The 12,397-nt window shown below is 34.3% G+C and overlaps 2 protein-coding genes across 4 annotated transcripts; one reads left to right on the forward strand and one right to left on the reverse strand.

The window, feature by feature from the left end:
• Nucleotides 1-1,044: 1,044 nt before the first annotated feature.
• On the reverse strand, nt 1,045-7,103 carry LOC140745907 (uncharacterized). 3 transcript variants are annotated; one of them, XM_073077862.1, is made up of 9 exons: nt 6,954-7,103; nt 6,655-6,873; nt 5,484-6,158; nt 4,748-5,094; nt 3,791-3,950; nt 2,847-2,984; nt 2,380-2,535; nt 1,704-1,782; nt 1,045-1,206 (listed from the first exon to the last, which is right to left on the reverse strand). In XM_073077862.1, exons 2-9 carry the CDS (start codon nt 6,838-6,840, stop codon nt 1,163-1,165), a joined length of 1,785 nt encoding a protein of 594 aa, XP_072933963.1. In that variant the 5' UTR covers nt 6,841-6,873; nt 6,954-7,103; the 3' UTR covers nt 1,045-1,162. The 3 variants fall into 3 exon arrangements, with proteins under 3 accessions (XP_072933963.1, XP_072933964.1, XP_072933962.1); XM_073077863.1 differs by having other exon boundaries at nt 6,957-7,095; XM_073077861.1 differs by having other exon boundaries at nt 6,655-7,065.
• Nucleotides 7,104-7,370: 267 nt separating this feature from the next.
• LOC140745908 (uncharacterized) lies at nt 7,371-11,894 on the forward strand. Its single transcript, XM_073077864.1, has 3 exons — nt 7,371-7,772; nt 8,048-8,555; nt 9,290-11,894. Exons 2-3 carry the CDS (start codon nt 8,052-8,054, stop codon nt 11,369-11,371), a joined length of 2,586 nt encoding a protein of 861 aa, XP_072933965.1. The 5' UTR covers nt 7,371-7,772; nt 8,048-8,051; the 3' UTR covers nt 11,372-11,894.
• The last annotated feature ends 503 nt before the right edge of the window (nt 11,895-12,397 follow it).

The raw sequence follows: 12,397 nt of genomic DNA on the forward strand, positions 1-12,397 counted from the left end.
GAGTGATTGTCTGTTATTTTTTTTTACTTACACTATTCAAACATTAAAGATCTATATATTTTAGGCTGCTTTTATCTGATCATGGACATTAGTAAATAAAAAAAAATTAAACAGAATTTGTATTATTGCTTTGAAAAAGCCAAATTTGTTAGCAGACCACAGCAGCAGGACGGTTTTTATAAACAGAAGAAACAAGATTTAATTATAGTTTACCTAAAGACAAAGCCTACAAACAAAAATTTTCCTATTGAACCGACCAAAATAAATTTGCATATTGCTAACTTCATATCAATCGTTTGATTTGTGTGCGTGTGAATTAAACATCCATCATCTAAAAAGAAGTATAACTTCAGTTACTATCCTTGCAAACCTCTTTAGATGTAATGTTTAGTAAATTCTTTTGTAATAAGAGAATATGATCTCAGTATAAGAAATCATGTTATGGTTGCACCAATAGTATTTTCTATCAATATATGATAAAGATGATTCCACCTAGGACGTAAGATTCAATGTAGACATCTTAAGGACCTTCTCGACATAGTAAGTGTACATATTATACATTATATATGTTAGCGAATTATTATATATCCAATTATATATCTAGAAAACTACTTGAAATTGAAAAAAAAGGAATAAAATATATATTCGAAAGGGAGACTTCTTTTATTTCTGATTATCCTTTCCCTATTGCTATATCGTTTCCAGCCAATAGATATACAAGGAGTTATTAATATAAAAGTTCATTACATTACATTGGGTGTCATGGCACCCACGATACAGGGAATCCTAGTGTGGGGCTGTGAGTGTAGAAAGCGTTATTATTAGGTACATAAAATTCTCAAATACAAGGTATTTTCTTGAATACAATAACATTGGTAAATGAATCACATTCTACGTACAATACTGAGATGATACTTCAATGAGATAGTATTATAAGTGAATATTAATTTGCTATTAAAACCAGTAAGAAAAAGTTATTTTATGCAACTTTTGTTCGATTGATGTATAGTTACAAAATTCAAATAAAATTAAAACAACAAAACATTGTGTTTCAATCAACTTTATTTAAAATAAATTATATACATAATTATTTCACTGTACAATTTCAATAACACATAATTCTGCTAGGTTTAATGCTCACATCACTAAAATACTATTCAATTTAATTTGTTACATAATTTGCTAAACTGGGACTGCTTGCATTTCCTGAAAAAGTCATAAAATTACTTGAGTAATTTGATAAACATTTACACATTGATATATAATATGTATGTATAATTAAAAGAACAATATACAATTCAGCTTTTTATTGTCTTTATTATTTTATGTTAGGTACATTTAAAACCTAAAGTGGTCACCGTAGACATGACATAGATTTTTTAGCTATTGTATTCTATGTATATTGACTATTAGCCCACTCACGCCTTAAACCGAAATAGGACGATTTCTAGGCGAGATACTAAGTAGGACACAATGCCAGTTAGTATTAGATCGACCTGACAAAAAAGTATTGAATTATTTTTAAATATAAATATTATATTTATTATTATTATTTTTAGTATAGTTGTACCGCCTTCAATTTTTCTGCACATCCCTAAGGTTGACTGGAAGATAATGCTGTTTAGCATTAAGTCCGCCTTTCGTACCACACTGTTTTTAACATGGTCAATAAAGAGTAAATAAATAAAAAATGTAGTACATACCTGGACTGTCTGTTAGGTAATCCAAAAAGTTTTCAGCTTCTTTCAAATCTGAACTAGCTTTTGATTTGAAACGCCGTATCTAAAAAAGAACAAAACTTTAAGTAAAAACATAAATAATAAATAAATAAATAAAAATCAAATCTGACTTTATAACAATATTACACAATAACAAAATTAACACAAGAAAATAATATGTAATTAAATAGTGTTAAAACCATCCACCAATATAAAAATTTCCATTTTTCGAGTTTCTCGAAGTAACCAATAATGTGCATAATTGATAGTCAATTATGCACATTTTTTCTACCAAAGGTAGGTTTTTTGACAATGTCTAATATGAATAACTATTCAAATGTGAATCTTTGGCGTAAAGCCCGCTCCACATTCTCGCGAGAACGAGAGAAGCACGAGAAACGAAATGGAGCCGATACGAATCGGGTCCACATTCTAGTTTCTCGTGCTTTTCTCGCGAGAATGTGGAGCAGACTTAAGAGTACAAATTCACTACATACATACATACGACCTGGGATTGTTCAAGTCAAGGGTGAATAGGCTACTTCTAGGCGTGTTTTATCCAAGGCTGCATCTCACTTAACATCAGGTAACGTTCAAGCCAAACGCAAGCCTATAGTAAGATAAAAAAACAAAATAAAAAAAAATACAATTTTTTTCATACCATATCCCCCCTAAGCCGCTCCCTCTGTGAGCTCTTCAGCTCTAAGATATCATTCTGCACGTCCACGCTGAGCTCCTGGAAGGGCACGGGCTCCGTCTTCCAGAACACGTACTGGTGCTTGCTGGCTCTGCGACGCTTGTGCGATTGGAGGTGCACCTGGGGATATTTATTGAAGTAAAAAATATTAGTCTTCTGCCTGTCTTTGAAAGATTTCAATATTAAGATAAGATTATTTGAAGATGGTAAAACCCTTTGTTGTTAGAGTACGGCGGCACCACCGCCACACCTATTTCTGCCTCAACAGCAGGGGTAGCGGCGCATCTGCCGACCTCAGGTAGGAATATCTAATCCTATCTAGGGTTGATTACAGATGTCCATGGGCAGCAGTAGCCACTGACCATCAGGTGGACTGCATGCTCGTCTGCTACTCTTATATTATAAAACAAAATCTCTATATGTATGCTCACCTTCTTGATGTGCGTATTAACCATGGAGCGTAGGTGGAAGAGCGCGGGGCACAGCGGACAGCGGCGCGTCGGTGCAGTATGAGCACATAGGGCGTGCTGGTTTCGGCGATTCACTGACACGAAGCCACGACCACACACCTGTAAACATGTATAGTCTGATTCATAATTAGGTGTCCAAAATGTAAACAAAGAAATGTCATTGTCAAAATACGATTTCAGGTATTGTAAACCCTAACAAATTAACAAGAAACAAAAACTTTAAAGAAACTCAACAAAAAACTTAAACGAAACTTAAAAATGGCGGCACAACCAATGTTTTGCATCCCGATTGTGTTACCATTATCACATTTTAATTTTCTACCATATAACTTTTTTTTATTATTATTATTACTGTATGAAATGAAATTTAATTAATATAAATATTGGAAAATGTGAATTGATTTTAATTTATTTAGATTATTATTTTATTATCGTTGTATTCATTTAATTTTGTCAAAAATAAGAATTTGCATTTTGGACACCTAATTATGAATAGGACTATAGATATATATTAAATTGAAGGCAGTGATAGCCCAGTGGTTGAGAAATTCAGCCTCTAGATCAAGGGTTCCGAGGTTCAGCCCAGGCACGCACCTCTGATTTTTCCAAAGTTATGTGCGTATTAGAAATCGATTATCACTTGCTAAACGGTGAAGGAAAACATCATGAGGAAACCTGAATACCTGAGAGATTTATAAAAATGAATTAAACAATTATGGAAGCGCAAACAACTTCATAATGTTCGTTCACAATGAGCGACTGACAATAGTACAATACATTAGTTATTAGTATATGCTTGCGGTTATGTTCGACCGGATTGGCTCTCTGACTACACCTGCGCGCTACAACTTCAGAGCGGACTAGAAGTTTGGCGCGGACTATACCAAAGAGGATTCCACACTCACATCACAAGTGTAAGGTCTCTCATCGTTGTGCAGCCGCTCGTGCCACATGAGCGCTCGCTCGTCCACGAAGCTGTGGGAGCACTGCTTGCACGTGTAGCGACGTTTCTTTGGACCACTCTTCTCTTTTGGCTGGTCCGTCTTGCCGAATATTAGGTCACGTCTGAAATAATTATTTTTTAGTGAGTGAACCGCTCGCTAAACCATAGAATTGATCAACATTGGGTCTATATTGTAAAAGCCTTAAGCGTAATTTTAAAATCTTATATATAAAATTATCATGTCACAATGTTAGTTACCGTACCGGCTTTGCCAATTTTCACCAAATTTTATATGCATATTCAGTAGGTGTGAGAATCGGTCTATCTATTTTTAATACCCCTAAGTGAAAAGGGTTGTTCACCCTTAACATTTTTATATTTATATGGCAACACAATGTTTGCCGGGTCAGCTAGTATTATATAAATATAACATCTTTAAAACTGCCAGTCATTTCTACCTTAAAACAATAGCTAAGAGTGCTTGTGTTTTAGTACTAAGGCAAATCCATTGTATATTAAGTGTTCTACTGCTGAGGGCTGCTATACATTTGTGGCTCATCTGAAGTAGGATTCTAAGCCTGACTTATAAACCTAACAAATGTCAATGCGCCGCAGCATATTTATGAAATATAAAATAAACTATCTTGGTAGGTTTAGAGGCTTATGTAGCCACCTTCACACCTATGTATTTCTTATTTATAAAAGTGTTATGCACTTCTGTGTTCTGATTTGAATAGTATGGTAAGGCGATGGAGGCATGTCAACTTACTCCTCGGGTAAGAATGCATTGTGGCCAACTTGAAATAACTCTTAAATCCTATTTGGAGTTGCTTATAAATATTTATAAAGCAGCAGCGAGCACATACTATCTGTTATTTATGTGCAATTTTATTTTTATACCAAAGAAAACAAAACTTACTTCTGTTTCAAATTAATAATGGACTCATGTTTCTTAATGTGCATATCAAAACTCAATTCTCCCTTGTACATGCGTCCACAGTAATAACATGTGTATTTCTTCACATGTTTATCCTCATGGTGTTCTTTCAGACTCTCCGCATCTTTCAGCATCCAGCCACAAATCTCACAGACATGGGCACCTTTGGACTGCCTCAACTTTTTCATCGCTTCATGGGATTTTATATGAGCGATAATGGTATCACGTTTTTTGAACACAGCGTCGCATATCGAACATCTGTGGACGTTCATGTGTGTCTTTAGATGGTTGTTGAACTCTTGTTCGTCTTCAATTATGGCTTTGCATATCTGGAAGTAATATAGCATTATGTAGATAATATGCGGTAATTCAAATTGAGCCTCCCAATCCCTCAAAACACTCAAAACTCAGGTTAGCATTCCATGATTGCACCTCTGAATTTTAAAGTTATGTACAGAAGAAAAATAGTTATCATGTGCCTAAAAGTTCTTTAACACAAATTTTCAAACTTTTGTGTGTGCGCTACTATTTTCTGATTTGAAGGGTGTAAGAGAGACATACTTATCCGAGGCAATTCAACTTAATCATCAGAGGTTGTGACATCTGTGGTCAGCCTCACCTAGGCATCTAATTTAACTCTGGTTGATTACAGACACCTACAGAAGGCAGTATCTACTCATTTTCTGCATGCTACCTCTGTATAATAAAAACAACTTACCTTACAATAAAACATATCAATATTATGGTCTGTCTTCATATGCTCCTTCAATTTTGCTACAAATCTATACTTGATGGGGCAACGACTACAACTTTTATAATCCATAGGATTCCGTCTTCTGCGTCTCTTTGGTAAATAATTTATTTTCTCAGTATTTTTTGATTCATTCATATCATCATAGTATGCCTTCACCTCCTCCTTCGTTAACTGTTGTAACGAGCCATCCTCTTGTGGTTTAAAATAAAATGGTTCATTATCTTGGAATACTACGACTAAATCGTCATCATTCGTGTTCTCACTCTTAACCTTAGTTTGACTCTCTGGTATGTCATATTTCTCAACTTTTCCTACCTTATTTTCTAATTCTGCTACTAACTTTTTGTCATCATTATCAAGTTGTAAATCTTCAAATTGTTTGTCGTTACTATGCAGACACATTCCTGTTAAATCATAATCAAATAAATCTGTTTTCGGTTCAATAATTGGCAATTTGATGCATATGGAGTCTGAACTACTTTCTTCGGGGGCCTCCAGAGAACCAATATGTTGGTACAGGAGATTCACATAGTTCTTGAGGATTTCTTCAGTCCGCTTTGATAGTAGGTAAAACTTGTAAGCCGATGAAGCTTCGAAAAAGCATTCTGAACAAACTTTGTATCGTTCAGAGTAAGTAATCTGAAATTTAAAAAGAGTTAATGATTAAATTCTAATAGAATTGGTAACTACCCTTTCAAGACTTTTACTACATAACCATGAGTTAAAAAAAAATTAAAGCAATTCTAATAAATACTACATACATAGCATACCTTTTTTTGTACAGATGGTTAGTGCTTATTTCATTACACAATTTATACTTTATCAATTTATACTTTTTTATCAAAAAGTGCTTTATCATCATTCAAGTAGTTATATACTTTGTTTCCGTCCCGTTATGTTCGAAATAAAACTTATACTACTGTCAAATAACATGGACTTGGGAGGTACTTGGGACTCCTAAGGCAACTTTCCTTAGGAGCTTATTAAAATCATTACAGACTAATTAAGATAAAGTTGCTACACATTGTTGGTAGAAAGTTAAAGATATACATGTTGTTGTTGTATATCAGCAAGGAAGGAAAAAATAGTGCTGGAGACATGCAAAAGAGAATAAGTATTTAGAAAAACATCTAACCTTTACTTTACAAATTGTTTCCAGGATGTCTGCAATGCAGTATTCCCTGTCTTCCTTACATACTTTCGTGAAAACATCTTCGTAACATTCCCCCAAAGGCAGGAGACAAATTCGACACAAGCTATCACTAAAACTTCCGTTCACAATATGTTTTACGACAGCTTGCAAGTCTACAATTTTTGCCATTTTTTACGAGCTCCAATTATTCTTAAAACCATCCTGAAATTACAACAAAATTCGTCCATAACGCTATTTTTACGCATGATCAAAAAATATCAATATGACCAGATTAAATTTACCACCACTTCTTAACGATGCGTTCTAGCGTTGTGTATTTTAACAATTTCAGAAGCATTCAGAAATCAGCATTCTTAAACCAAGACGCCATTTTTATTATATGAATGAACGCGTTCCAAGTTCCAATACGTCACCATAACCAATAAATGTAGTCATCCTGTTCGTTCCTATACATTAAAATGAGAAAACAATATATGAAATACTACACGAACACTTAAATCGTTAAGTGGAATTGTACTAATTTTATTTATGTCATTTCAGCTTAATATTTCAATGTGTCCCTGTTTGTAAATGAATTAAATTTCATGTTTAAAACTTGTAATAATTAATGAGCAGTTCTTTAAATATAATAATTAATTTTCAAATAATAAATGTGAAGTGTTGGCTGAATATTTAGAAACTGCGTATTAAAAACCATAGCTGTCAATATTATTTCTTGGTTTGGCGAGCGGTAGATTTCCCTTCTACTGAAACCAATTTGGATTTTGGAATTATCGGTTTTATTTTGATTCAATTATGCTTGAGAAAAAACAGTTACTACGTATTCAGTGTGGAATTATATTAAGTTCAATGTTATGTACTGTTAATGACCATTTGTACTGAATAATTGTAATAATCAGTAGTAAATGAATGGTGGAATCGTAACTCCAATTAACTTTAGACGAAGTTATTATTATAGTGTTCCTTCTAGCTTGTAGCAGTTCTAAATAAGGTTGTTTTGTATATCTAATAAGATTATTTGAAGTGTATTACGAATTACAAGCAATAATGGTCGAGTAATATATATTTTACTAACAAAAACAAAAGTAAAATATTGGTGGGTAAGTTAATTAATTCCTCATTGTTTTCTTGCGACGTATGAGCCTTAAAAACTTCTTTTGAAGGACATGAACTCGTACATATCAAATTAAAACATATTTTCGTACCAATTATGTGTGTGTTCCATAAATTTTGTTATTTATGTTTTGTTACTAACTTTTGATTATTATACTTAATTTCAAGAGTCATTTTGAATTAGTGTTTAAATAAAACCAGAAATTCTAATTGGATAATATATTGTGAATACCATTAATTCTATTTTTTATTTATTTTCCAGTAAAATGGCAACTCCTGAAACTACCCAAACCCATACAAGTGAAAATGATCAGTCTGATATAATTTATAATGCTAATGTTAAAGTAGAGTCTACGAAACATGTTCTAGAGAACAACATCATAGTACAAATAAAGCCAGAGAACTTGAATAGTGATGATTTAATTAGTGAAGATAGTATTGACAATAATCCTTTTGAAAATGTACAGTTGGAGATTAAGAGAGAGATACCTGATGATAGTAATGATAAAGAAGCTCGTGGTGATGTTGATGATAGATTTGATAAACATGATTTATCGAAAGAATCAGAGATTAGAGAAGAGACGAATGCAGATAGTGCATTCCTTCAAGTTAAGAGTGAGAATGTTGATGATTCGCTGGTGTCGTATGATTACCCAAACTTTGATGATGGTGGTAGCATGGACAGTCGGGATGCCGCCGCGCTCGGGAATGTTGAGGCATGTTTGCAAGATGATGTGAATGTTAAAGATGAAAATTATGGCACTTTAGAGGTAAGTACAATTCGAGCAAGACTTTGTGATTTAACAATGGTGGCACTACTGCCATGCTTATGTCTTTTAACAGTGATATAAAACTACTATGTATAGTTTGAGAGGTATATTTATGAAAAGATAGGATTAATCTTTGATAATAAGGAATGTTTTAGGATTCATCACAAATGTCCACTTGTAGTATGATGTGGTCTCTGCTTTAATAAATAAAAATGCTTTAGATAAATGTCATATTAATTAAAAATACATGTAAAAAATATACTATTAAAAAATGGTACCAGGGATATCCTGGTATATGCATAGTATAAGAACATATTACATTTACCTAAAAGGATGCTTCAACACCAACATATTTGTTAACCCAGTAATTTCATTTCATTTTTATTTACATTTAGTCTACTTGGTCATTGGCTACTATCTATATTGTGAATTATAGTTGCATGGGTGTAACATCTTGTTTCTAGAGCTACTAAGTTTGGTTCATTGAAACAGTGGCAGCAGTACATATATGATTTTAATGTATCAACAGTTGATTATATTTATGTAAAGCATATGCATAATCTATTAAATAGTTGCCGAACAATAGAAGTTTAATCATAACACCTTTTATATTGTCATTCTCTTAGACTCTCCTTGGCAGCAGAACATAATATATTTTCGATTTAGAGACATTACAAACTAAGGTCTATGCACATATTTTAATAAATGGATATGTTGACATTTTCTATTTACAGCAACCAGAAAAACTGGACATAGGAAAGGTTCGCGTGAAAGATGAATTGGAACTAACAGTAACTGAAACACATCTGATATCGAACAAGGTCATAAATACCACATCTACGATAACCAATCCGCAGGACGGATTGATACAATCAGAAACAACGAAAACAGTTGTCATGGAAATACACCCAATGATGCATGCAGGGATTTCCTTACCGAAAATCGGTAACCCTGAGGAAATATTACCTACAACTTACAATGATACTACAAGTTATGATGATACTGCAGATTATGATGATGTCTTCCAATTAAATTCAATTACTGGCAATGAATTGTCACTTGAACAAGAGGCCTATGGGTTACTGAAGGAGAAAGATCAAAGAGATATCGAGGACAAGCATCTTATTTGCCCTAAATGTCCAAAAGTATGCAAGACCATACATCAGTTGAAAAGACATATAGGAGTCCATAACTCCATAGATAAGAGGGCTTTAGGAGTTATAAAGGGAAAACAGACTCGAATTGAAAATCGGAAAAAGAAACTTCAAGAATTAGACGACGACTTTACGATTGGAACAGATATAGATATTCAGGATAGTAAAAGTTCAGAAATTTCAGGCCGAAAAATAAGAATAGACAATCGTAATAAAAGGCGTAAGGCTCAAGAAGGAGGAATTAATCATAAAGGTGTTAAGAAAAGAAAAAAGAAGTACAAAGATGATCCAGACGAAAAGTTCTCTATTCGAATAAAAAGCTACAAAAAAGAAATAGATATTAAAGAAGATAAAGCAGAGTATGATGTTAAAGTTATAAAACAGGAAAATATAAAGAAAGAGGGCTATCAGTGCACGTGCGGGAATGTCTTCCAAAGGAAAAGTCGGTTGGAAACTTGTCTCAGGTCACACAACTTGCTTCAGGACACAAATTCATGTTATTCTTGCCACTCATGCAACAAACAGTTTACGGATAAGAACGACCTCGCGTTACATCGACGGCGACTCCACAGAAAACGTTTTCCGTGCAAGTTTTGTCCCACCGACTACAATACGAGAAAAGAGCTGTACAAACATTTACAAATACACCAAAAGGTTCAGTTAATGGAGTACAAAGTGATTTCGGAAGTGGTGAAGGGGAAACAGAAGCTAAGGTGTTTTATGTGCGCGAAAACGTGTTCGGAGTTATCAGAACTGAAATGTCACGTAATGGACGATCATAAAGAGCCGTACACGTGTCCGCATTGTCAGGAAACCTTCCCGAAGATTATAGATTTCGGGAACCACACAAAGACCTTTCACCCGGAGGTCGAAGGACAGTCTGTTTTGGACGTCCTCGAAGCCTTCTCCAAATTGGTGAAAGCGTGGAAATGTGAGGAATGTGAGCTCCAATTCCACGAGGCAGATAAGCTCGCGTTGCATCAAATAGAGAAACACAGTCCGGACGTGAAAACCGAGTGTCAGTTTCAGTGTGATGACTGCCGACGAGTGTTCGTCAGTCAGAAGGGCTTGACGTCACACAGACGGATACACCACAACACCGACAGCGTGGACGAATCCGAAACTGTCGAGAAAGGTGTAATGTGTGTCGAGTGTCGAAAGATTTGTAAAGATGACACTGCGTTAACATCGCACATGCGGTTTCATTCGCCCGAAAGGAAGTATCCATGCAAGTTCTGCGACTTCCGATTCGCGACGCCTGAGAAAAGAAAGGCACACGCGGAAATACATACGGGCGACATGAAATTCGTCTGTTTTATCTGTGAGTACCAATGCAGTTCGGAAAACAGATTGAACCAGCACAAAATGTCCTTAAAACATTTGAATATGAGAGAGTTTTTAAGGACAGGAGTGCCGTTAATCGAAGAGCAGTCGACGTCCAAAAAAGACAAATCAAAAGAAAAAGATTCCAAGAAAAAAAGGTCAGATAAAAAGAAAGAAGACGCAAATGAAAGTATCGTTTCACCGAATTCTGATGAATACGCCTGTGATATTTGTGGAGACAAATTCTCGAGTGAAAGCAAAATGCTCGAACACAAACAAACACACCCCTTCATCGAGTTTCCGAATGAAGACAAACCTACTAGGATATTCTTTAAGTAAGCCTCTCTTGCCTTTAAGACGGTGTTGTTATTTTTACAATTATACTCTATTCATATTCTATTTTATTGCGGAAATAAGGATCTCAATAGCAATATTTACTGCTATAAGTTTTGCGATCGGTATATTGTATTGTATCGGTATGTGCTTGGGTTTTAATGTATATTTATTCGTAAATGTGAGTGAGAAACATACAAACGTCGGCATTTTGAATATTTTGTCTTTATTTATATAAGTTATTCCAAGTATCCCTTAACAAGTGAATGAGTGAGAAAGCATTATTATACATATATTTCGACTAGGTGGGTAGCCTATTTCCACTTAAGTGTTTTTAGATCTGTCATGTAACAAAGTGCCGATCAAGATATTTACCATTATCTATCAGCTCTTTGCGTGTCTTACAATTTATTCCAATAGTATTAAAACTATACAGACGGTTGTGTAAGGATAAATATCACATTTTCTGAAACTTTGGTGCAGTTCACGACACAAATAAATGAATAAGGATAAGCCCCCTTTAAACGGATTGTTTATGTTGTTACAATGTTCATGTTACACAATCTATTGGACAATTTTAAATTATTATAAAAGGCCAACAGGATGCTGAATATTTATACATTTAAATAAATTATTATTAATAAAGTATTAGATAATTCTACGATGTTACAGACCTTTTCACTTTTATAGAAAAAAATGTTTTAACATTTAAGTATAACAGTCGAGGAGCCCGATCGCCGCACATATGAGTCGCTATTGTCGTGAAGATACTAAACAAATAAAAATATGGGCGATTGGCGTTGTTTTTAAAATTCGCATGCCAGACGCAGCAATCGTTTATAGTAACTGGGTTAATTAATGGTAGACCCATCGTTCATTTACTAGATCAAACCGTAGATAGATCAGTTTTGTTCAGTGGCGGACTAGGCTTGCAGAGGCCCGGGATGTTGAATGAGGTTGGGGGACTCTAGAAGTTGATATAATTTTACAAGCTTTGACAAATGTCAACAAGGGACCTTGTATGCATTTGGA

This window comes from Epargyreus clarus, unplaced genomic scaffold (genome assembly GCF_041222505.1).
Source record: "Epargyreus clarus isolate Ecla_fem2 unplaced genomic scaffold, WU_Ecla_fem_2.2 ptg000011l, whole genome shotgun sequence".
Lineage (NCBI taxonomy): Eukaryota > Metazoa > Arthropoda > Insecta > Lepidoptera > Hesperiidae > Epargyreus > Epargyreus clarus.

Excerpts from the sequence above, each read along its gene's own strand:
- LOC140745908 (XM_073077864.1), top strand. The coding sequence starts at position 8,052 with ATGGCAACTCCTGAAACTACCCAAACCCATACAAGTGAAAATGATCAG. Across the intron at positions 8,556-9,289 it reads AAAATTATGGCACTTTAGAG|CAACCAGAAAAACTGGACAT; the intron begins GTAAGTACAATT and ends TTCTATTTACAG.
- LOC140745907 (XM_073077862.1), bottom strand. The coding sequence starts at position 6,840 with ATGGCAAAAATTGTAGACTTGCAAGCTGTCGTAAAACATATTGTGAAC. Across the intron at positions 6,159-6,654 it reads AAACAATTTGTAAAGTAAAG|ATTACTTACTCTGAACGATA; the intron begins GTTAGATGTTTT and ends TTTAAATTTCAG. Across the intron at positions 2,985-3,790 it reads AGAGACCTTACACTTGTGAT|GTGTGTGGTCGTGGCTTCGT; the intron begins GTGAGTGTGGAA and ends ACATGTTTACAG.